General features: G+C 36.9%; 1 protein-coding gene across 12 annotated transcripts in view; it reads left to right on the top strand.

The window, feature by feature from the left end:
- The window catches only part of PKNOX1 (PBX/knotted 1 homeobox 1), a 47,956-nt gene extending 25,648 nt beyond the window's left edge, over positions 1-22,308 (top strand). For 4 of the 12 annotated variants that reach the window (XM_075173245.1, XM_075173221.1, XM_075173227.1 and 1 more), the window contains exons 6-13: positions 4,290-4,304; positions 5,871-6,041; positions 7,504-7,603; positions 8,668-8,765; positions 11,120-11,248; positions 12,265-12,341; positions 13,936-14,108; positions 15,093-22,308. In XM_075173245.1, coding sequence (XP_075029346.1) covers positions 4,290-4,304; positions 5,871-6,041; positions 7,504-7,603; positions 8,668-8,765; positions 11,120-11,248; positions 12,265-12,341; positions 13,936-14,108; positions 15,093-15,304 — 975 coding nt within the window. In that variant the 3' untranslated portion in view covers positions 15,305-22,308. Of the gene's footprint in view, positions 1-2,144; positions 2,191-4,289; positions 4,305-4,331; positions 4,434-5,222; positions 5,435-5,870; positions 6,042-7,503; positions 7,604-8,667; positions 8,766-11,119; positions 11,249-12,264; positions 12,342-13,935; positions 14,109-15,092 lie in introns of those variants that run through there. The other 8 variants (XM_075173273.1, XM_075173255.1, XM_075173264.1 and 5 more) reach the window with 6 other exon arrangements.
- Positions 22,309-22,523: the final 215 nt, after the last annotated feature.

The following is a 22,523-nucleotide window of genomic DNA, read 5'->3' on the forward strand; positions in this document are numbered from 1 at the left end:
AATTTAATTTTAAGGATATCCATATATTGCTAAGCCTGGCCTGTAAACCAAGTTTCAATCCTTTTTTATTATCTAGGTGGAGGGATTCCATTCTTTCTAGTTAACCACTTCAACAGCATCAGTTGGTGATCTTGAAGCGGCATGGCAAAAGGTTGTGGTCAACACAGAAATAGGTTACTAGGCCTTTTACTTTTGCAGTGTCTTTCCCAAGTCTGACTTTGTCAGACACATTGTCAAAATAGGGTGTTTGCAGTGAAATGGATGGGAACATTTCTATAAATATTGATGGCTTCTAGATCAGGGCACGACTTTGGTATTAGGTTTCAGCATATTTAGAAGAACAAGAATTTCTCGGAATAGATTATAAGAATTTGGAAAGAGGTGGAAAAAATGGCACTTTCTTGTGGAAGTTTTTTTTTCCTTAAATGAATTTTTAAGGTACTCTGTGAAATTACCGTGATTAAGCATTTTTTTTTATTTGATTTATTGCTATGTTCCTATTATTTTTCTGTATGTGCATTCATGTAATAGAGTCAGCAACGGTTTGTGTTCAAAACCTAAAAAAAACCACAAAACTGTGTTATGGCTTCCCTGAAGCATGAATTTTCAGTTGTTGTCCCTTCCTTTGTCTGAGAGGATAAGATGCCTCTTTTCATTCCAAGGAAGACCATATCGCAGGAAAATGCAAAGTTCAGTTCTAAGATCTGCTGAAAGAAGACGGAAGAGCTTCAGTGCTAGCTCCTGGACAGATTTTATCAGCTTGCTTTGAGATCTAGGAAGTCTTGATATTCTAGGTATGTCTTTACTTTTAACACAGATTCATCTTCCAGTCAGAAGAGGTAGTTGTCCTTGGACTAAAACTCTCCCGGGAGTTCCAGTCCATCCCTAATAAATACACAAAGAAAGTGGCTTTTCTGTGGTAGTTACATGTTTGCTCTTTAGGAACTATTGGCCGCAAACAGAACTTTGAAGCTTTTCCCCTCCAACTTCACTGGCTCTGACCACACAGGTTAGACTATTCAGGGAGGTAAAAGAGAGAGGTACAAGGTAATGATCTTTTTGCAGTAAATATTTAGCTCTCATAGATATGCATGGCACAGTATATTATTGGAACCAGAATTATCCTTTATTTTGGAATGTCTCCTACAGGGATCTTCTGATTTTCAACAGTTTTTTGTTCTCTTTTTTGATTCTTTGTCACTCGTGCTGTCCGTGTCTCCATTGATCTTCTCTGAACTTGATATAAGTGCTGATTAGCTGCAAGAAGTCCTGCAGACTTCCCCTTTTCAAAGCCTAGTCCCTGTGGGAAGGAAGTGGAAGGCTGAAGGTTGTGCTCGTGTTTTACTTACTAAACTGAAAGTGTGCTTTCTTTCCTGGAGCTTTAACTTCCTCCTTATCTTTTTGGATTGTTACTTTGCATCCACCTTAGTGCTTATTATATCAAGCATCAGTACCAGAAGAGATGTGTTTGCTGTTAAGAAGCAGATCTTGGTGGTCTGTATTGCTAGCCAGAGGTTCCCAAGTACATGTACTTCTTTCTGCAAGTGTACTCAGCTGTATCCCCATAACATGGAGTATCATCTGTTGGAGCTGCTTACCCTTTGCCCCTTACCCTTTGACATCGCTATCTCATTTTCACAGGTAAAACAGATCTTGGAATGAACCAATGAACCAACTTCTCTTTTTTTTTCTCCATTAGTATCCTTGTGTGCTTAGGACTTACATGGACAGGTTCCTCCATGTCTGAGAAGTTGTTCGGCATGAATGTTTGCAGATAATTTCTAGAGCTTTCCCAGGTTACATTATGTCTTAAGACATTCAGTACTTAACACTTCTTTGTTGCTTACTGTTAACCCAGCCATTGCAGAAACATCATGTTACCTCAAGATGGTTCCTACCTCTTCTATAGCTTCTGTTCAGAGTAAACTTTTCCTGTATATGGGTGGCTTTTTTAATTTCCCCACATTCATAGGACCATAGGATGATTCAGGTTGGATTACAAGCTCAAGAGGTCTGTAGTCCAACTTCCTGCACAAAGTAGGGTCAGCTGTGAAGTCAGAGCGGGTTACTTATGGCTTTATCAAGTCTAGGAACAATACAAAACATGGACTGTTAAATATACTCTCACTTTTGTATTTGAACAGGACACTGCCTTTTTTGAAGACCCCCGAGTTTTTTGTTTCGTTTGGGGTAAGGATTTTTGGTTCAGTACCCTCTTCTCAAAGACTATCCTATAGAATTTTTAGTTGTGTCAGGAAAAGTTGTGGTGGTGGTGAAGCCAGCTGATGTTGTTTGAATATTCTTGAGTAAACATCCACGCTATTGCATTTCTGAAGAGTGTTCTTACGATTGTAATGTGCAGAACTGTCTCATGAACCTCTAGTCATACCTTTCCTAGCTATGTCTCATAGCTGGGGGCTCAAAATAGGGGAGAGAGGTTATCAAATCAAAACAAATGAAAACAAAATACCCCCTCTCCCAGAGTTTGTGTTCTTCCTCTGAAGACCTAAATTGCCCCAGAGGATTTGCGCAGGAAGGTAGGTGAGCTGTGAATGTACATATTTTAATTGTTTTTTTGCAAATGAGAAGAATCATTTGAGTGAGAAGATTACTTGTCAGTATATAGAGATTCTTTCACATATGTTGTCCACATATGTATTTGCTATAGGCTTATGTTATGTGCCCTGAAATCCGTAAAAAAATTGTGGGTATATGTTTTAGATAAACAAGGTGAGCTGTGGATTTTGAGTAAGGTAGTGCATAGTGTGTTTTGTGCCCTTTGCACGATGTGCTTGAGGCACTGAAAAGTCAGGACGCAGGCACAATCTAAAGCATTTTTAGGGCTAAAGATGTCTCCAAATTTATTATATGATATATTTATCTGTGAATATGCTTTGGATAGCAGTTTTAGCAAGAACTGGAAGTTTTTCAATAATCTTTCTTTCTCTGCTTAATAGTTTACCATTATCTTTATTTGCAACAGTTTCAACAATATACATACATCTCATGGTTACTTCTGACTTTGTGCATTTCTTTGAAACGATGCTCAGGTTTATTTCTACAGCTGAAAAGGCTGAATCAAGTGGGTTATAAAAATTCATTGTTCTGTGGCATATTCTACTCAGTAGCACTAAATAACAAAAACACGGTGGTTGTAGATTTTGAAGATGTGCCTTTTAAGAACATAGGAATGAAATATTACTGCTGCTGTGATATGTCCGGAAGCATTTCTTTGTATGACCTTTGTTCAACATGGGTGATTTTATCAGGAGTTCTTGATTTTTTCAGTTTCAAGGAAAAAGTGAACTTCTGCCAACAAATATAAGTTTGGTCCACCCATGCTGCAAGAGAGCGGGAGCCATATGACCACAGTAGTGTAGTTGTAAATGAGTAAGTAAGTCCTGGTGACAGGCATAGCATATTTACAAAGTTTTGTTTGCCTTCCTAGCCACAGTAGCACAGCTTCCTGTAAGAGTAGTGAGACTGTGTGTGGCTCTGCAGGAACCTGGATAGTGTTACTAATTCTTGGTTTATGGTTAATTTTTAGTTTAATTGAATTTTCACTTCAAGTATCAACCATGAATTTGAAACTGAATCTAAGCTGAAGAAAGAACTTTTATTTTTCCTCCAAACAAATGCTGATAAATAAGTAATATAAATATGGGTAACGGTTTAAGAAAAAAAAACCCTCCTGACTGAGCAAAACTAATCACTAATACAGTCAAATATTATATGCCCAAAGGCATATTTTTGTTACCTCAGTTTTAGCTGAATGTTCAAGGCATTCACTAATATGTGCTCTGTGTTGGTCTGCCACACATGAAGAATTTTATAATTTAAGTTTTTTTGTTTCTGAAACTCTTTGGCTATTGCAGTATTACAGAACATTCGTTAATAATTCTGAAAGGAGCAGAATATCTTTAAACATAGATGACCTTTGTTTTGTGCTAAAATCTAGTTAAATTTGCATAGTTTAACTTGGTTGTGTTTAAAGGTACTTAAACACAGTTTAAACACCAACCATTGCTGAGGGCTGTTTTAGAAGATTGCTGTTTTATATACCTCAGTGCTGGGCCATTGCACTTACTATTTCAAAGGCTTTTGGTGTCATAGGTCGTAAGAGTTACCGGATTTTAATTTGGATCAACTGCCTCAAGTCTATAGCTCAGATTTTTCTGCAGCTGTGCTTTTAAAGATATATGTTTTTTTTTCTTTTTAACCCTGAGAAGGGGTAAGATTCCCTTTTTTGTTATCACTTCATTTTTTTTCTCTTGTTTATTTTAATATAGAATTTTCTACACTGGGTGAGTGTCATACAACTGGAATACCTTCTACTGAAAAAACAGGGAAAAGATCTGTCACAATGAAAGCTAAAGTTGTCATGGTGGAGAGGGGAGTACACACAGGAGTTTGCCTGCCTTCATCTCCCTCGGGTGCTTTGAAGAAAGGCAACTTCAGCTCCCAGTTGGCTTCTTTAGTTAGAAGTAATACGTGGATTACTTAGAAGCTATCATTTCTGGTCATTGGATTCAGTGCTCTGGCCAGCTAAATGACCGACCCTTCATATAGGGCAAATTTTTCAAAATAATGCTAAAATCAAGCTCTGCACTATGTTTCGAAATTATAACCTATTCCATTTCATAAAACTGAAGGATATTTTTCTTGGAGATCTGGCATAGCACGCTGTATAAAAAATAAAGTAAGTAATTACTTTGCCAATGTGTTATGTACATATTTGAATGTCCTGGATTTCCTACTGCTTCATGAAAACTTAGACCATCTGGATTTGGTTTTAGCTTTTGATCTTCTGCTATGACCCTTTACAATCACCTAAACTATTTTTATGCAGTATGTAATACCATTAGCTATACAAGCTTACGAATCTTTTTCTCGCAATAAGCATGATAAGTATTCTTGTCACATACATATCTCCCGTACTTCCAATTTTTGTTTAAACGTGGATTTGTTACTGGACTTAGTGCTTTGTATTTAATGGTTTATATTTCAGAAACAGTCTCCTCACCTGAAAGTTCTTACAAGATTTTACCCCAGAGTTGTTAATCTTTGACATACAATTGCAGAGGAGCTTCAAAGCTCTAGGACTGAAGAACTGTTTCATTACTTTAAGCTTTGTTAAACAATGTGACAAACTTCGGGACCTATTTAGTCTAATTTTATAGAAAAATAAAAGGTATTGTGTTTTTGTTATAGGTGAGGTGGCATTTCCTGTACCTTTCGCCCTCCCTAGCAATCTGTGTGGCAAATTTATGCTAAGTCGCAGAAGGGTCTTCTCAGTGTATCTCAAATTCATCTGGACACTTTTGGTTTTCTTGGGTGAGGGTGTAATGTGGAACTGAACCTGATATTTCTGATATGTAGCTCAAGACAACTGTTGCTTACCAAGGCTGTTCCAGCCACGCTTTCCAAATAACAGGTGTGGATGGAATTACTTTCCTTCACTTTCGGTCTTGTGTGGTGTACAACCCAGAGTTGAATGATGGGGATAAAAACACATGGACATGTAGGCTCATTCTGTGCTCCGTGTACACCTTAACTATGCTCTGTCTACCTAATGTGTCACATGTGACAGAGACAAAGATTATATTATTGTCGTGTTTTGTTTCCTCTGTATTGTAGTTTACTTCTGCAGTGGAAGGATACAGATTTTGTGTGTAAACATGTTCCTTTCACATTTCAGGAGCATAATGGTCAGAGCTAGAGAACTCTAGTCAGCACTTAGCAATTAGTAACTCTGCTTTAATTGGATGGTCTTTGTTACTGGAAAGTAGTGTTTGCTTAAATCTCACGTTAAATATTTTTTAAATTAATGGTTATTTTGTTTCTAAATTTTTTTCCAATTCTCTCCCCAGATGGTAAAAGCAATCCAAGTTCTACGTATCCATCTGCTTGAGCTAGAAAAGGTTAATGAACTCTGCAAGGATTTCTGTAGTCGTTACATTGCCTGCCTGAAGACAAAAATGAACAGTGAAACTCTATTAAGTGGAGAGCCTGGAAGTCCTTATTCACCTGTGCAATCTCAGGTATGTTTCAAATACAGTTAAGTGTATTTTTGCTTAGATTTCTTTAGGAAGTTATAACTACACTTCTGTTGCTATTAGTTTACAATCAGAGTTTCTGCAGTTTCTTTCACTTCCTCAAAATAGATTCTTAAGAGTAGAAAGAGCTGTATTTTTTTTTGTGCACACCTGTGTGCCACTGCTTGATGGACAAATTTATTGAAATGTGTCAGAACATAGAGTCACTTTTTTTGTCTGTCTTCCTTTTATGATTTTTCCCTGAGTTCAGAAAATGGAGATACTCAGAGTAGCCTGGATTTGCTATTTTGTTGGAAGGAGGAAACAATAAACAAAGGAGAAGAAAAAAAATTTCTTGTTACGAAGGTCTCTTTAGTCTAGTGTGCTTCATTAAAATATTGAGATGACTGACGCTTTTTATACACAGTCTGTATTCTGGAACAAGTAGACAATGTCTGATGGATTATTTTGCAATATTTGAGATGTATGCCATTGCATGTCACCTGGGGTGACTGTATAGTTATGAACAGTACCCATTTCTATACATGTGAACTTCAGTTTATATGTTGTTGACATTACCTAAATACAATTTTTTGTAGTAAATTGACAACAGTTAATTAACAACAGTTAGTACGTTATGGTTGATGCTTCTGCTGTTAGATGCTGGAAAGTGAGCCCTGCCATCCGAGTACCGACTAGATATCTTGTCTTAGGGGATGGTCCTTCTCTGACTTACTAATGTGTCTGATCCTACATATTCTGAAAATCCTCAATGACTTTTAAACTTCACTGTCTGGACTCCTTACTTAGGTTTTGGTGTCTGGAAGTGTGAAAAGGAGAGTCTAAAATCAGACAAAAACAACTTCTAAAAGGTGGTTTTTGTATGTCTGTTACAGTCTTCTGTAGAGACAGGAGGGACTGAATTTTGTATTTGGTAACAATAGAGATTATTCATACATATTAAGGAATATCTAAGAGTTTGCATGGTCAGGGTTCAGTAAGAACTATCCTGAGCAGAATAAAACATTCTGGGCATCTTGAGTACTTAATACATTATTTTGAAATTGAAGGAATTAAGGTAATAACTAAAATTCTAAAGCTTTGATGCTTGTAATAAGAGCATCAAGGGTCCATTTCATCTGTCCTTTTCCCCTTGTGCTTTTGGAAACTGTTTCTCTTAATATTTGTACACCTAGAACCATTTCTCTCCCTAAAATTTCTCAAGATAGTTTTATGTCTTTTCTAACAGTTGCTTTCATGAGGGTTTTCAAAGGTAACAGTTGGTGATAATGAGAAAGTTAATGTAGGTAATGATGAACCTCTAATGAAGTCTTTTTCTCTTTGAAGTTAATGCTGTGATTGAACTCCAAATGTATTTTTAGAGCCAAAATTACACAAGCATGCTTTATCTCCTTAAAAAAAAAAAATCTTTAAAAAATACAAGCAACTAATTGTTTTATTTTTCTAGCAAATTCCAAGTGCCATTGCAGGCACACTCAGTCCCCAAGGGATTATGGTGCCAGCATCAGCATTGCAGCAGGGAAATGTAACTATGGCAACAGTAGCAGGTATGACACAGTAAAGAAAAACTGGTACCTTGCTCTTCATTTTGGTTTCTTTTATAGTTGTTACAAAAAATACATGAATACTTTTAAAAATGTGTTTTAACTCTAATACCTGAAAAGTTATTATAATACAGTCAAGTCCCTTACTGGTTTCTGAATGTTCATTTAATTTATATGTGTACTGAGTATGCGTATGTGAGTGGAGGTTACGTATATATAATATTAAGAGATCTTTCTGTGCAACGCTACTTTTGTTAAAAGACATTTCAGAGACTGGGGTGTTTTACTCTTTCTTTTTTTTTTTTCCTTCAAAAAAAGAATTCTGTTTGACAAAAATATGCATTACCTAAAATACTGCACTTGCTAGCTGAATCATGCTCTATAGAGTTTGGAACCACTCCTACAAGTCTGTGAAATCCTTGATGTCCAAGTTGTTCTACTATTGTATGGAGATGACATTTTAACTGAAATGTTTTATTTTGCTTCTAAGCAAGGTTTTAAAACAAACAAACAGGAAAAAAAAGCCTTGACTACAAATGCAACAAAGCAATGTAGTCTGCTCCTACAGCATATACTTGCAGAGAGGTTATCCTGAGACACAATATGGGCTTTGTGGCTTTGGTGCCTAGGACCCCCTATGCATTCACCAACATCCTGTCACCTTAGTTGACCCAAATACCTAGGTGTCACCCAGCTGACTGCCCTAACCAGTCAATACACATAGGTGTGATTTTGGTGTTGTGATCCTTGTTGGCTGAAGAGTTAGCTCAGTTAAAACAAAACGATGAGCTATTTTATAACCTGATAGTCATGGCATTTTCCTTTGAAAATAGATTTGGAATGTCTAAAATACAGGGAAATGTAATCAAATTTCGTACAGGTTTTTGTGGATGAAAAAATTTTAGTGTAGCAGAGAGCATATCTTACATACTTACTAGAAAAGAATAGTTGATATATTATCAAAACTGTTGCATGGTCTGCAGTGCTGTTGTGTTTGTGTGTTTAAAGAGAATAATATTTGAAGGGCTTTTACTTACCTATAATTTTTGTTGGTGTTCTGTTTTAAGGGGGGACAGTGTATCAGCCAGTCACTGTGGTCACTCCACAAGGTCAAGTGGTGACACAAGCACTGTCACCTGGGACTATTCGTATCCAGAACTCTCAGGTTTGTTTCATGGGCTTCACGGAATAGTATTCTGCGTTCAAATAGATCTCACTGGTTTTAAGAGTTTTGGTTTAAATTTGACATGCTGTCAGAATGAGCTCTTGTACACACACATAGTCACTAATGTAAAACTAATGCAAGCACTGCTATAGGAGTTACAAGTTGTATAACATGGCATAAGGTCCTAGACAGATCTCCCTTGGCAAGACAGGTCATCATAGTTCCTACCTGTTAAATATCTTTTTTTTACTGATGACAGAAAAGTATAGGTACATGGATTTAAAAAAAAAAAAAACAAACCCAAACCCTACAAACAAACAAACCAACACCCACCAAAGCAAACCAAAAAATCCTCTGAATCAAATAGACGTTTTTTCAATGATTAAAACTTTTCTAATTGTTGAACTAGGTTTATGGCTGGATAGATTTACTATATTGCATTATGGTGCCCCACTGCTGTTGTCAGAAATCTGACTTTTTATCATGATGGCAACCACTAGTACTGTGAAACTGTATGTATTTCAGAACTTACGTATGTTGAGAAGCATTTTGGCATAAAACCTTCAAAATACTCAGTTGAGACTATGGGAGATCCTCACATTGGGCTCATTATATCATACCCTAAAAAATAAGGGCCAGCACTCTTTTTTGGGGAGGCTTTTTAGAGTTGGATCTGGAGAACTCAAAAAAAACAACTAAGGAAAAGGAAACATGAAAACTAGACGTCTTCAGTTACGGAAAACCTTGCTAGCTTTCTCTTGGAGCGGGAAGTGGTAAATCAAATCTTCCAGGAATCCAGAGTCAGTTAAAAATGTGAATGAGGACCTACCATCTCCATCTGTTGGTAGTCACTGACTCACTGTCTTCTCTTCTTCCTTCTTCTGACCTTCCAACTGGAAAAGTATGCTTAGAGTATTCTTATCTTCTTTTTATTGGCAGTAACATGTATGTACTTGCCCGTATTCTTCCCTAGAATGCATGCAGTTCTGTCCTCAGATACCTTTCAGAAAGAAATGTGTAAAATTACTCTCCTAAACTGAAGTGTTTTTGAAGAAAAATGCTTTTTATACCTCTGATGAAAAAATAAACAAAAAAAGGACTTGACCTTCTGTATATATATCTGTGACGACTCTTGATGTTAATAGGAATCTCCAAACCCACCTATGCATAGGTTTGGACCTGTATTCCTTGTCTCCCATAGGAAATCCTTCTTCAAGTTCTTCGTTTTCAGTGTTTCAGAATGCTGTGGAGTTAAGGGGAAAATACTGGGGGAGAGCTATTGAAAGTTCATTATGAGGCCTCTGTATACAAACGGATTATTTAGCATGTAAAGCATTATTTTGGAAATAAGAGTATGCTCCAAATATATATTTGTTCTAGTTTGATAGCTTAAACCTCATTTAAAACTTGTTTCATACAGGACATAGACATAATGACTGGCTTGAAGAAATAGCTCCGTATTGTCTAAAAAAACCTGATTTAGAATTATTTCAGTTATAATTGTCTGAAATATAATCTCATATGCAATTTATATGCTGTTTCTTCTTATCTCTGCGTAAGCATCTAAAAATGTATTCCCTAATGTTTAGATAACCCATGTACAAATGATTTGATGTATCCATAGGAAGTGAAAAAGAAAGCAAAAGTGAGAAATAACTATGAACCTTTAGGAAAATAGTAAGAGCCTTATAAAGTGAATTAAGAGTACCATATATATATTTTCTTGCTTTTTGAGAATTTAGATGCATTTATTTAGCAGGACCTTTAGCATCTTTGTTTGCAACTCTAGCGTAATAATTAATTTTACTTTAAGTGCTTCGTTTAAGTCTTAAATCAGTACTATTTTACAGCTTCCATAGTTGTTTATGTTTGCACACAGTGAGTATATTCAGCATTGTGTTTTTCAATTGCTCTTTACATGTGCAAATGACTACACAGGGTGACAAGGCAATCGGGTCCCTAGGGTAGTGTAGATTAGTACAGAGGATCATTAACCTGAAGTGCTACATGGGTGGATTTTATTCTAAACTATAGTAAATCAGCATTTGGCTGTTGTCACAAGATCACGTACACAGCCTGATAACAGCTGTAATTCTTAAACAGAAGTCACGTAAAATGTGAAAACTACAGAAATCTGATACAGAATTTTCCTTGGATAAAGACATTTTGGAATGCTATTGTAGGAGAGCTGCTAATGTAAGTCTTCCCTAGCAAATAAAGTAGCTTTTTATAATCAGCATGCCTCAAGCCTAATTTCTTTTCATTCCTTCTATAAATGAGTTATTCATATATTGATACAGAATACTGCTATTATTATGTTAACTGCCTTATTTCTTCTAAAATTATATGTGCAGCTTCAGTTGCAATTAAACCAAGATCTAGGCATCTTGCATCAAGATGATGGCTCATCAAAAAATAAAAGAGGAGTTCTTCCCAAGCACGCTACAAATGTGATGAGGTCATGGCTTTTTCAGCACATAGGGGTAAGGACTGAACATGATCAGGAGTCACAGGTTTTTATGTAACTCTTTTATGCGGTCTCTTATGATTTTGCTTCATAAAAAAGGTGAATTTATTCTGTTGTCGTTTGTATAATCTCAGTTCAGTTTTCCCTGAAGTCATTTGGAGTAGTTCCACAGTCTAATGTCGGTTGATTTTATTATTATTTTAATAAGTATGTTACATTTGTACCTCATGATGTCAATAAACATTGTTAAAAGGGATCTTTCTTCATTTCATTGTGTTGAGAACTTAATGCTCTCTACACCCTGGTTCATGGCACAAGGAAAAATAGTTCCATCTGTGTTTTGTGGGTTTTTTTTGTAGAGAAGAATTCCAAATTTTCTGGCTTTATCTTCTTTCCAACAATCCTTCTAATGCATACCAAGTGTGTTACTATCTACTTGTGCTTTCAGTAGAATGTCTTTTCTTTGCGTGAATACTTATCCTAAAAGGATAAATGGGTCTCAAGTTATATCACAATGTTTGGTTGATTGATATTTAGTCTTTTACAACTATTTTACAACAGACAAATAACACAGAGAAACTGCATGTACGCTTCTTATGTTACGTACACTCTCTCCATCCGTTTAGTTCAGAGTAGCTTTATTTAACTAGAAAATGCTTGTCAGTACTCTCATATGACATTGCCTTTAGACAGCATAACTAATCAAATCTTATCACATGCTGTGTTGCCCAGGCATCACGCTGTTTAATAAAGACTGTCAGTCATGAGAAGCTTTTTCTTCTGAATTACACATCAGGAGTTTAACGGTATCATATACACTTTCAAGGATAACATCAGTTTTGTGTAGTAAAGCACTCTTTGTTAAATGATTTTTATCTGTAAAAGTTTGTGAGGTTTCTAAAGTTTGTTTTTTAACAAGTCAGATGGTCTTAATCTAGCAGCTTTAATCAGTTGTAATAAAGGAGTCCTTATTTTTGATGAGGAGATGAAACAAGCTTATGCTTTTTTTGTTTGCTTTTTTGTCCCATTTAGCATCCATATCCAACAGAAGATGAGAAGAAACAGATTGCAGCACAAACAAATCTGACACTACTCCAGGTTAACAATTGGTAAGAGCGAAAACTCTCACTTAATGTCTGTTATTGTCTCCACATGCTTACAACATAGAGAAATTGTTAAGAGTATAACTTGGACACCTGGAGTTGAACTTACTGTTCTGCATATGTTACAAAATATGTATAAAAATACAAGAATTATGCACTGATACATAAGCATATTATTTTTGTAGTAAGGTATAATAATACTGGTGCCATTTAAATTATATAAGGACTCCAGAAAACTTTGCAACATGAAGGAATTACATTCTGTTCTATTGCTGAAAGAGATGGAAGTACTCTCATGTCTCTTCTGCAAGTAAAGAAATTTGAAGTTTAAAGGCATTTAGTGACCTGAATATCTGAAAAGTGTTCTCTGGTAATCATGGTTGCAAATGTTTAAGAAGTTACTGTCAACAGATATTCATTCTGCTCTTGTATCAAAGGATGCTATCCTCTGAGCAGTGATGTCCGAATGGGGAGTGTGAGTACCTCAACTACTCTAGTTCATGGTTCAACATGTTTTAACATGCCTTATCATCACTAGAGGTTTAAGATAATACACCTGCCCCTGCAGAAGAGAGGAGCGAGGGTGCTGACATGCATTCTATTCTGCTTGTGGTATTGGTTTTAAAATTACTGCAGCTAAGTCCAACAGGGATCTTCTTCAGATTTTAAATATGACACTGGCTGCATGGCTGCAGAGGGGCCCAGTGGGGAAATACTCAAGTTAGTGGCAGTACGCTGGTTCCAAAGGTGGAACAGTGTAACTATGCCTGTGTGACATGGTGGTAACGGAGCTCTGTGGTACTGGGATCTGACTATGTAAACGTGCCAGCTGCACCCTACTTCCTTCCATTGCAGGTAAAGATGGGTCCTGGATGTGTTTTGTCAGACTTAGCAAGGGATGCTATCCTCAGTCACAGCTCGTTGCCGCAGCTAGCTACGTTGAAACTGATTCAGTTAACTGCTGGTAGCTGAGTGAGACATGGTTTAAGTTTCTTGTTCGCTAGCAGAAAGGGGAAGGGCAGCAATTAGCATGCTAAAGTAAATAAGTGAAAATCAGGGAACGAAAAGGAATTGGGAAAGATCTGAAAAATGTGTTTGCTATTGTCTCCTGGATCAGGAACCAGACCTTGGAAAGCCAGGGAGCTCATAAAATAAGTAATTCAGGAGCTTAAGGAAGTAAACGAAGCCAGACCAAACAAACTAGGTTAGGCAGGGGCTAGGTTTCAGGTGAACCCTAATGAGACGAGTATCAGCTTTGTGAGCTGTGTTGTCAGCAAGTTTTCTGGTGCTTAGTTTTTAATAAGATCTTGAAATGTACATCTGTCATGCTGTCTGGAGAATTTCCCCTTCTGAGGTGGGAGAAAAAATGCTGCTAGCAGCAAAATGATAGAAGTACTTTCTTAGCTAGTTTGCCAAAATCAAAGGGTGCCAGTGTTCTAGGAGCAGTTTTACACATTAAAAAGAATGTCAAGCCAAACCGGTAGGGGGAAGATTTTATACTCCTAATTTTTTTTTCCCCACTGCATACTTTGTCAATCTGAGCGAGAGAGAATTTATAGCCAACTGGTCATAAGTACTTCTTGCCTTTGATTGTGTTTAGGTTTATCAATGCTAGAAGGCGAATTCTTCAGCCAATGCTGGATTCCAGTTGTTCTGAAACTCCAAAAACAAAGAAGAAAACAGCTCAGAACCGACCGGTTCAGAGGTTCTGGCCTGACTCCATTGCCTCAGGAGTTGCTCAGCAGCAATCTAACGAGCTCACGATGTCAGATGGTAAGGAGAACTGGCTAAATCACAGATAATAAAGTTAGTTCCTCTGTAACAGGGAAATGAAGGGTTTTCATGCCTTTCAGGGGGAGGGGGACTTCTTGATATTTCAGTATAGATGTTTTTAATCTGGAAAAACATAACAAATGTGTCAATTTTTCCATCTTTAAAAATTTTCTGTGTTTTGGCGGGGTATTCTGTTGGAATTTATGTTGAGAGGCTCTTGCTTTTGTTTCAGAAGTTGTGAAACAGCAGAACAAAGGTTAGATGTGCAACTACATTCTCTCAGTATGTGTATGCACATCAGCAGCATTCTGTTTGATTAGCAGTATCGGACCGCAGTTTCAGTTTCATGACTCCCCATCCTGTTCACGTTCCTTTCATTATTGCTAGAGGGACTGAGCATCTGCAATTCTATATATGCCTCATGTGTTTCAAGTTGAACATTGAGAAGCAGAGAAATGTAATAGAGCCTCCAAAGACTTTGAGTGAAGTAACTTCCTTAGCATCAGATCAAACAAATAGACTCAATTTAAGAAAGATAAATAACTGCTTTAATCTCAGGACCATCCTTTCTGTCCTGCCGCCTGCTGCTTTATTTCTTTCCAGTTTGTAGCAACTTTTCCCTTAGCCTCCGCTGGATCTGACAACATCCATTTAAGTCACTTTGAATCTCTATGAACACTCTCTTTTTTTTTTTTTGCAATGAATTAAGCTGGAATACTTTGCAGAAATGGTCTTGTGATGATTTGATTGGAGAATTGCTGTAATGGGTGTCCATAACACAGCTAAATTTAAGATTCCTGGCCAACTTAATTCTGCTGTTTCCTGATATTTAAGTGTTTGACAGCCTATGTAGCTTTTATTTTAATTTAGTTCCTTAGGTTTTCTTCCTGTTGATTAGAAACAAACTCTGTTATGTATAAATATGTATTACTTAAAATTAGAAGCCAAGAAAGTTGCTAAAGTACTACGATTGTGCTTCTCCAGGTGCTGTTGTCACAATTACAGCTCCAGTCAACATGAATGTAGACAGTCTCCAGTCTTTGTCATCCGATGGTGCTACTTTGGCTGTTCAGCAAGTTATGATGGCAGGGCAAAGTGAGGATGAGTCAGTAGACAGCGGTGAAGATGATGGAGGAGATCTCTCAACAACAAATATCAGTGGGCTGGTCTTGGATAACAGCGATTCTCTGCAGTAGGAAGCAAGAGAGTGTGACAAAATGTTTAGGAAAAAGAATGGACTGACTGACTGTTTTTATAGTTTGCACAGCAAACATTTTACACAAGTTTTATTTCTAATATGTTTTATATGTAGATATAGAAGGGTGCACTTTTTTGTATTTCATAGTAAGCTTAAAGAGTGTTTTTGCAGGTGCAGCAACTTCTTTCAAATGTGTTTTTTCATTTCTTTTCCTTTTCTTATTTCAGAAAATTATATCTAGTAATATAAAGAACCACATAAGCACCCCGTTGTTCCATGAATTGGAAGTGCTGCAATTTCTAAAGAATTATGCAGTTTCAATTAGTGCTGTTATTTAACACAGCTCTTGATGGGCAGGTGATGTAAATTTAAAGCATGTGACACTAGTGTGTGGAACTTGATCATTAAGTTAGATGCATATATTTGAAAGATGCTTCTGCACCTTAAAAACTGCTAGTCTGAGGTGGACAGCAACACACATAAAAAGAAAATGTTGATGTGTGATTCAGTAGCGAATGTATGGCAATTTTAAATAAGTTTAGTTTCTCTCATAGTCCGTGAGCCTGTTTATCATTTGCTATAAAAACTCCTATTTTTACCTTGCCGGGGTTATTGGATAAAAAAATATTTTTATAAATTCACTAGGAATTGGGATGACAACTGTATTAAGCAGGAGGAAAAAAAAAAAAAAAAAAAAGAATTTCCAGAGGGGAAAAATAAATGTTTAGTATTCCTATTTGGAAGGTCTGAAAACTGACCAAATTTAATAAACAATCCTACGCTAGCATTCTATGATTCTCAGCTATCCCACAGTGATATACTATATTTGATAATAGCATAAGAAGGGCCCACTGTTTGATGGGATTTTGATATTGTCAAACATTGATTTATATTATGTGTAAACTAATATTCAAATTACATTAACTCTGTATCTAGAATTGTATCTGAAGATATTTGCTAAATGAGTATTCAGGTAAGTAAATTCAAATACCCACAGCTTTTCCAGTTATTAGAGAAATTTAACAGTTTATAGTTTGTACATCTGAATCTGAAAAATGAAAAGTTGCCTACTGTACAGTCACGAATTCTGCTATCACTCTGCTATTTTATTGCATTTGAAATATTTTCCCCTAATACAAAAAGAAATATAACTTATGGATTTACATAAAATTTCTTCAAATCTGAAGGTTACTACCAGAATATACAGCAGGCTTTATTAGAGTAGAAAATCCTTGTGTGTCATTTAAAAACTAAGAGCTAGTGATGAAAATGCCTTTTTTTTTTGTGGTAACTGTTCATTTCTTTTTTTCCCAAAGTTTGGAGTCTGTGTCTGTCTATACATGAACACTTGCTTTTGGAACTTTGTATTTCCCGTTGTTAAGTACAAATAGCAGACTCCAAGAGTCTCATGGTAAGATCAATGTCCTCTTTTCCCCCTGTCCATTTGTCACAATGTTGGGTTAGATCAAAGCCAGAACTTCCTTCTGTTTTAGACCAAATCACATTTCTAACGTGACAGGGGAAAAGATGTTAGCTTTTAGAATCTTTAGACATTGTATTTGAACAAAGTCCTTTGACAGATGCAAATATTTAATTGAATACTTAATTTCTGCTTCACAAAACACTCAGGCATGTGCTTAGGTCACATTGATTTCAGTAGGATTAACGTGTGTGCTTTTTGACATGCTTAAATGGTTGGAAGCTGATCTTTAAAGATTGTCTTCCAAGGCAAGTATAAGTTGGTATGAAGAATAACTTCAGAAAGAAACGTCAGTAGCATTGGCATACATACATGGAAAATAATACTAGTTTTCAATGACTAGTAGCTATTTTGAAGAATTGGCGTTGGGTTTTACTCAGCACAGATGATGCTTCTGCTATGGCTTTCGCTTGTTCCTGGCTGAGGATCTTGCTTCTTAGTTCAAATGCTGTAATGATCCACTCCAGCTGAAGTGGTAATTTCTAAAGAATTTGTTTTCTTCTAACTAATGTGCCATGTTTGTTAAAGAGCATAGTAAACGAATAATGAAAGATTCAATTAGGAAAGCTTTGACATAGCATAACTGTCTCAAAGGCTATTGTCAAATCCAGTTTGACCCCAAAACACTTAAAAAGACAGATATCGTGTACAAATTATGCTCGTTTGGAAACATTCAACCTACTGCTCCTACAAAGGATACCTGAGATGACTAGAACCGAGACACAGATTTTGTATTTTTCTTTTGTTTTTGATTTAACTCCGTAAGTGCTTCATCACCCCCACAGTTTCCATTATATAGTAGCTTATATTCGTTGGTTTGTTTGGGGTTTTTATTCAGCTACCCTTGTTCATATTTAATAGTGCGTTAATCCTTGTACTTCTAGCACGTAGGCAGATGAATAGTCTACTTCTCAGTGTGTACAGGCCTATGGACAAATATGTGTTTTTCCAAATCAACCTGTGCTGGAGGAACAGGCCATTTCTCAGGATCTCCTTTTCCTCCCTGACCAGTTGCTGCCTCAGATCTACCAGCAGAGCCTTCCCCAGCCTGCTTTGAGGTAATCTAGGAAGCAGCTCAGCCGGCAGATCTGTTGGGGTAACAAGTAGCCAGCAGTGAAGGGAAGGGTAAGCCAAAATGGGCAAAAAACTTCTGTGGTTGGAGGTAATGTGGCAACGGGCATTTGCCCACACTTCAAAACTATGAGAACTGAGATCTTAAAAAGAGAGAGAGTATGTAAAACAATTTAATATCTATACAGCTGGCTGGAAGAGGATTCAGGAAAATGTAGTTTGTGTGCCACTTGGAACCCAGTTGGAAACAACCAGGCATCAGGGTTTGCAAACTTCTGAAAGTTTATTTTTCAGAAAGGAACCGTTACCTGGTTAGCTTTTTTTACTCCCCCCACCTTACGTGCAGCCAAAGTTTCATTCTTCTGAAACGTTTGCGACCTTGTCTTCAGCTAGTTTATCAATACCTGGGAAGTGAAGTTGACAGAATTTACTGTGAAAGGGGGAAGATGGAATAGTTTTACTGTCAAATTAGAAACATAAAAACATAGGGATGTGAATTGCTAAAACTGAAAAGGCTTTACCAATGTAATCAAAGGTATTGTTTAACATACGGAATTCACACCTTATCTTTTAATTCAGTGAGAACTCTGTAGCGGGTATGAACTGCACAGAAGTGCTTGTTCTTTTCACGATTTGGAAAAAAAAAAATGGTGTCTTTCCTTTTTTGCTGTTTAAGAAAGATTGCTGGTTTAAGCAAAGCATCACTATTCAGGAAAGGTACATGTTTACTTTGTTAAAGTTAAAAAGTATTTATAGGGGACCTAACTTTAAACCCATGTATAATTCCCCCCCCCCCGCCCCCAATTAAAGTCATGTTCATATGCAATAGAACTAATTGGTTTTTAAAATCACTGTAGTTCTTCTGAAATTATGATTATTGAAACTTTTAAATTTTTTTCAACGTAATCTAGATCATTAACCCAAAACAGGGTTCTCAGTCCAATTTTTCCAAGATTTCTGTAACAGGCAAGGCAATTTCCTGTTGTTCTTTGACTTTAGAAACATTGCATTTTAGTAAATCAATTCCAAATTGATCAGGATATATTTTTAAATGACTGTTGCAGAGAAATAATCACGTTGAAAAACATTTAGAATCGACAGGCATGGCTCTGGCTCTGCAGAGAGTTTCCTAGATCTGGATATTGGGTCAAAGTGGAGTCCTGCTGACCTCAGGGAAACTCCATAAGGCTGCCTGTCCGGCTGCATTTACCTGCGAGAGAATTGGTTCCTTGTTCTGGTCCCGGATCACTGTTAGGAACCTTTTGGAGAGCCCTCCAACTTTATCTTGCCTACATACCTAGGTTTTCTTCTAGTGGAAACCAGGGTATGGGTGAAGGGCTTAGAAGGGCAGGATTTCATGTTGACTTGGTGTGCACTACATACCGTTTTGATGTTCAAAATATGGCCAGAAGGCAGACCTACACTGAGGAATTAGGGTTCCCAGTTCCTGTGCTTTAAAAGTAGCTTCAGGTTTATGGGTATTCTGGTGGAGTAGGGCCACAAAGACTTAACGCATGAATAATATATCTATTTGTTTCTCTAATCACATGGAAAATGAATTAGAAGGCAGTTCAGCTTCCTGACTTTATGAACTTGACAGGCCAAAAGATGAAACAAAGCCTTTCCAAGGGATGATAGTTTCATAAAACCGTAAGACTTGTAGCACTTAAAACAAACAAACAAAAACCCAAAACACCCTGGTATTTTGAAAAATTGGAACACATGCATTTAATTGTAATTAAAGTTGATTTAAGATTTATTTTCTGAAGCTGAGTCATCTTGGGAGGAAAAAAATGAATAAGTATTTGTCTATGCAAGACATAAATGTCAAAAATGTGTGAATTACCCATTTTTAGGTGCTGTATTGTTATTGTCTTTCTGACTTCTGTTACTTTGATTAGTCTTTTAAACCTTTCAGCCTTATATTCAGCTTAGTTTTTAGAGTTGAATAGGCAAAATGTAGTTTTGAAATCCTGTTGGAAATGTAACTAACCTTCATTCCCTCATGAAAATATCGCATGTTAAACAATTAAGTGAAATGTTTTCGTTTCCTGATAATAAATTCAAACTCTCACCACCTCCTAAAAACAGAGCATATCCATGAAAAATGCAGGTTTAATTGTAGAGTGCAAATGATCAAATCATGAGCCTCGTGCTGAATACACTTTGCTCTTTTACTGTTCAGTGTAGCTGAACAGGTTGGTTTTGCGAAACTCAAACTCAGTGTGGATTCCTTCCCCCCACCCCCGCCCTTGGCTTGCTAACCTCCTTCAAATAGGTTTTGGGTTGTTTAATTTTTAAGTCCTAAAGTAACTTGATCATCCAGTGTAAAGTGTAGTGAAATTGGCACTAATGTGCTTTTAAGTGATTGCCCAAATCATGTTATTTGTTCATTCTTGTCACCTGGAAATATAAAATCTGTTCCTTTTCTGTGACTTAGTTCTTTAGGACCTGCTGAGTGATCACAGCTGTTTTTGCCAGAGAAAAGCAAGGTGCGAGAAAGCAGTGAAATGCCTTACCAACCTTGTAGACTACTACAAAGATACTGACTTCATGTCAATAGAATCCAGTGTTTTCAGGCCATGACAGAAGTCGCCCATAAATCTTTCCATGGGTTAGCAACATTTGGTCTATACAATCGACAATCTTTAAAATGTGTAACTTTTTTTTTCCTTGCTTGTTAAGGGATTTTGAAGCAACTGATCTATCGAGAGATAAAATTAAAAATCAGAATATGCTTCGTGGATGATTTATTTTTACACTACTGTTCTCTGTGAATTGAAAAAGCACATTTTTAAAGCGAAGCATTCGCATTACTTTAACAGTATTGTTTGCCTGAAAGACAAATACGTTTTCAAGAGATCTTGAGCATAGTTTGACACTAGTTAACCTGTTCTTGGCCAGGGACAATCCTCGGCCTTTTTATTTGTTTGGGTTTTCTTGTTTATGCAAATGAAGAAAAATGTTTACTAGTTCTTACCAGTATGGGGATTTTTATTACGCTTTTGTAATGCAGGAGCAGCTTCAACGAAAGGAAGCATTAGCAGGTAAATAGTCCGTAATGTGTGTGACTTTGGGGTTTTTTTTTGTTGTTGTTTCAAAACTGTTAATTAAAATGGCATGGACATCAAACTTTCAATAATGGTTCCAAGCATATATGGTAGCGACATATTTGAAAAGACTTCCCCTTGTGCAAGTCCCATGTGTTAACTTGTTGAGCCAGATAGACTGTAACGCATTTGTAGAATTACCATGTTCTTCTAGATCGGAAATCTTCAGGAAATGAGCAGCCTTATTATCACAAGGTAGCGATTCCTCTCTAGCAAGAAACTCAAACTCGTTTCATCCGGTGTGTGAGTCTTACTCAGCAATGATGAAGACAGACGTGGGTGCTCTGAAGATAAGATGTACTTTTGCTTAGCACTGAAGCATTATTGATGCCTCCTCTTGCTTCCCCGGCACCTGGCACGGTGACATCCGAGTGTGATCCCCAGACAGCACAGCCCTGAGGCCAGTACACCTGGCTGAAGGGGTCCTGTGTGTGACTGCGCTGGCTTGAGCTGGTGCAGCCTTGTGATGCCCTGCCAAATTTTTACAGCTTTTTACTTATGCCAGAACATGTCCCCAAGGATTTTTGAACCATATTTTGTTTTTAAAGGGTTAATCTGTGATGAACGGAGTAGTATGTGTTCTGGACACAGGAGTATTTGATCATTTCTCTGCCTGACATTAAAAGAGTGCCTGAGGATAACTCCTGGTGATATCGTTGCAAATAGTTTTAACTCCACTGCTGCCAGGGAGCAATTTTTTCCTTAATCTGAAGAGAATAAAAAACCAACCAACAAACAAGCAAACAAAAAACCCTGTTAAAGGGGATTATTTCACCTAAATTATGTCCAGTGTAGTGTATTCCTAGTCCGTTGGTTTCAAATTCCCCTGAAAGATGAATCCCTTTCTTCAAGAAGGCTTTACAGGAGTTAGAAGCATAGTCTTAAGCAACTGATGAGCCTGTTTGCTTTTGTGGAGCACCTGTTTACAAAACAGTAATCCTTTAGCATGCAGCTTAGGGCTGTTTCTAAATACCCCTCGTCGTAGAAAACCAGAGCCGTATTCTCAATGCTAAAATGAGGGAAAACAAACTGCACGCACAACGTAAAATGAGGATTCTGCAAAAAGTAACAGATAAGGCTGAGACACGTACTAGGTACTGCATTATTTATTCAAAATCCATATTTAAATTCATGCAAGTTGGGAGTGTGCAGGGTATGCAGGATTAAGCCTGTGGCGTATTTAAAAACAAAATGAAATTACAAACCACGGTTTAGATACCCTACTAAAATCTGAAAGCAGTGTGACCTTTGTAGGTCAGGTTTGGTTTGTCTTCCTCATGCAACTAGGATGTGATCCAGAGTTTATGAAGTAATCGGGGAAAATCTCCTATGGATATTTATCATCTCTGTTGGTGTTTGGACTTTGGTGTCACTACTTGCACAAGTCAGAAGATTAGGCCCTTGGACCTACTCCTGACCATTACTCCTAGCACACGTTTTGTTAAGTTGATCGCTGAATCCTGAATATAAACTGATGCATACGCTAAATGTGAATGCATAATAAAATTTAATTTAGAGACATTTTTGTTAAGCATTTTTAAACTTAGATTTTTTTT

Source organism: Calonectris borealis, chromosome 1 (assembly GCF_964195595.1).
Source record: "Calonectris borealis chromosome 1, bCalBor7.hap1.2, whole genome shotgun sequence".
Taxonomy (NCBI): domain Eukaryota; kingdom Metazoa; phylum Chordata; class Aves; order Procellariiformes; family Procellariidae; genus Calonectris; species Calonectris borealis.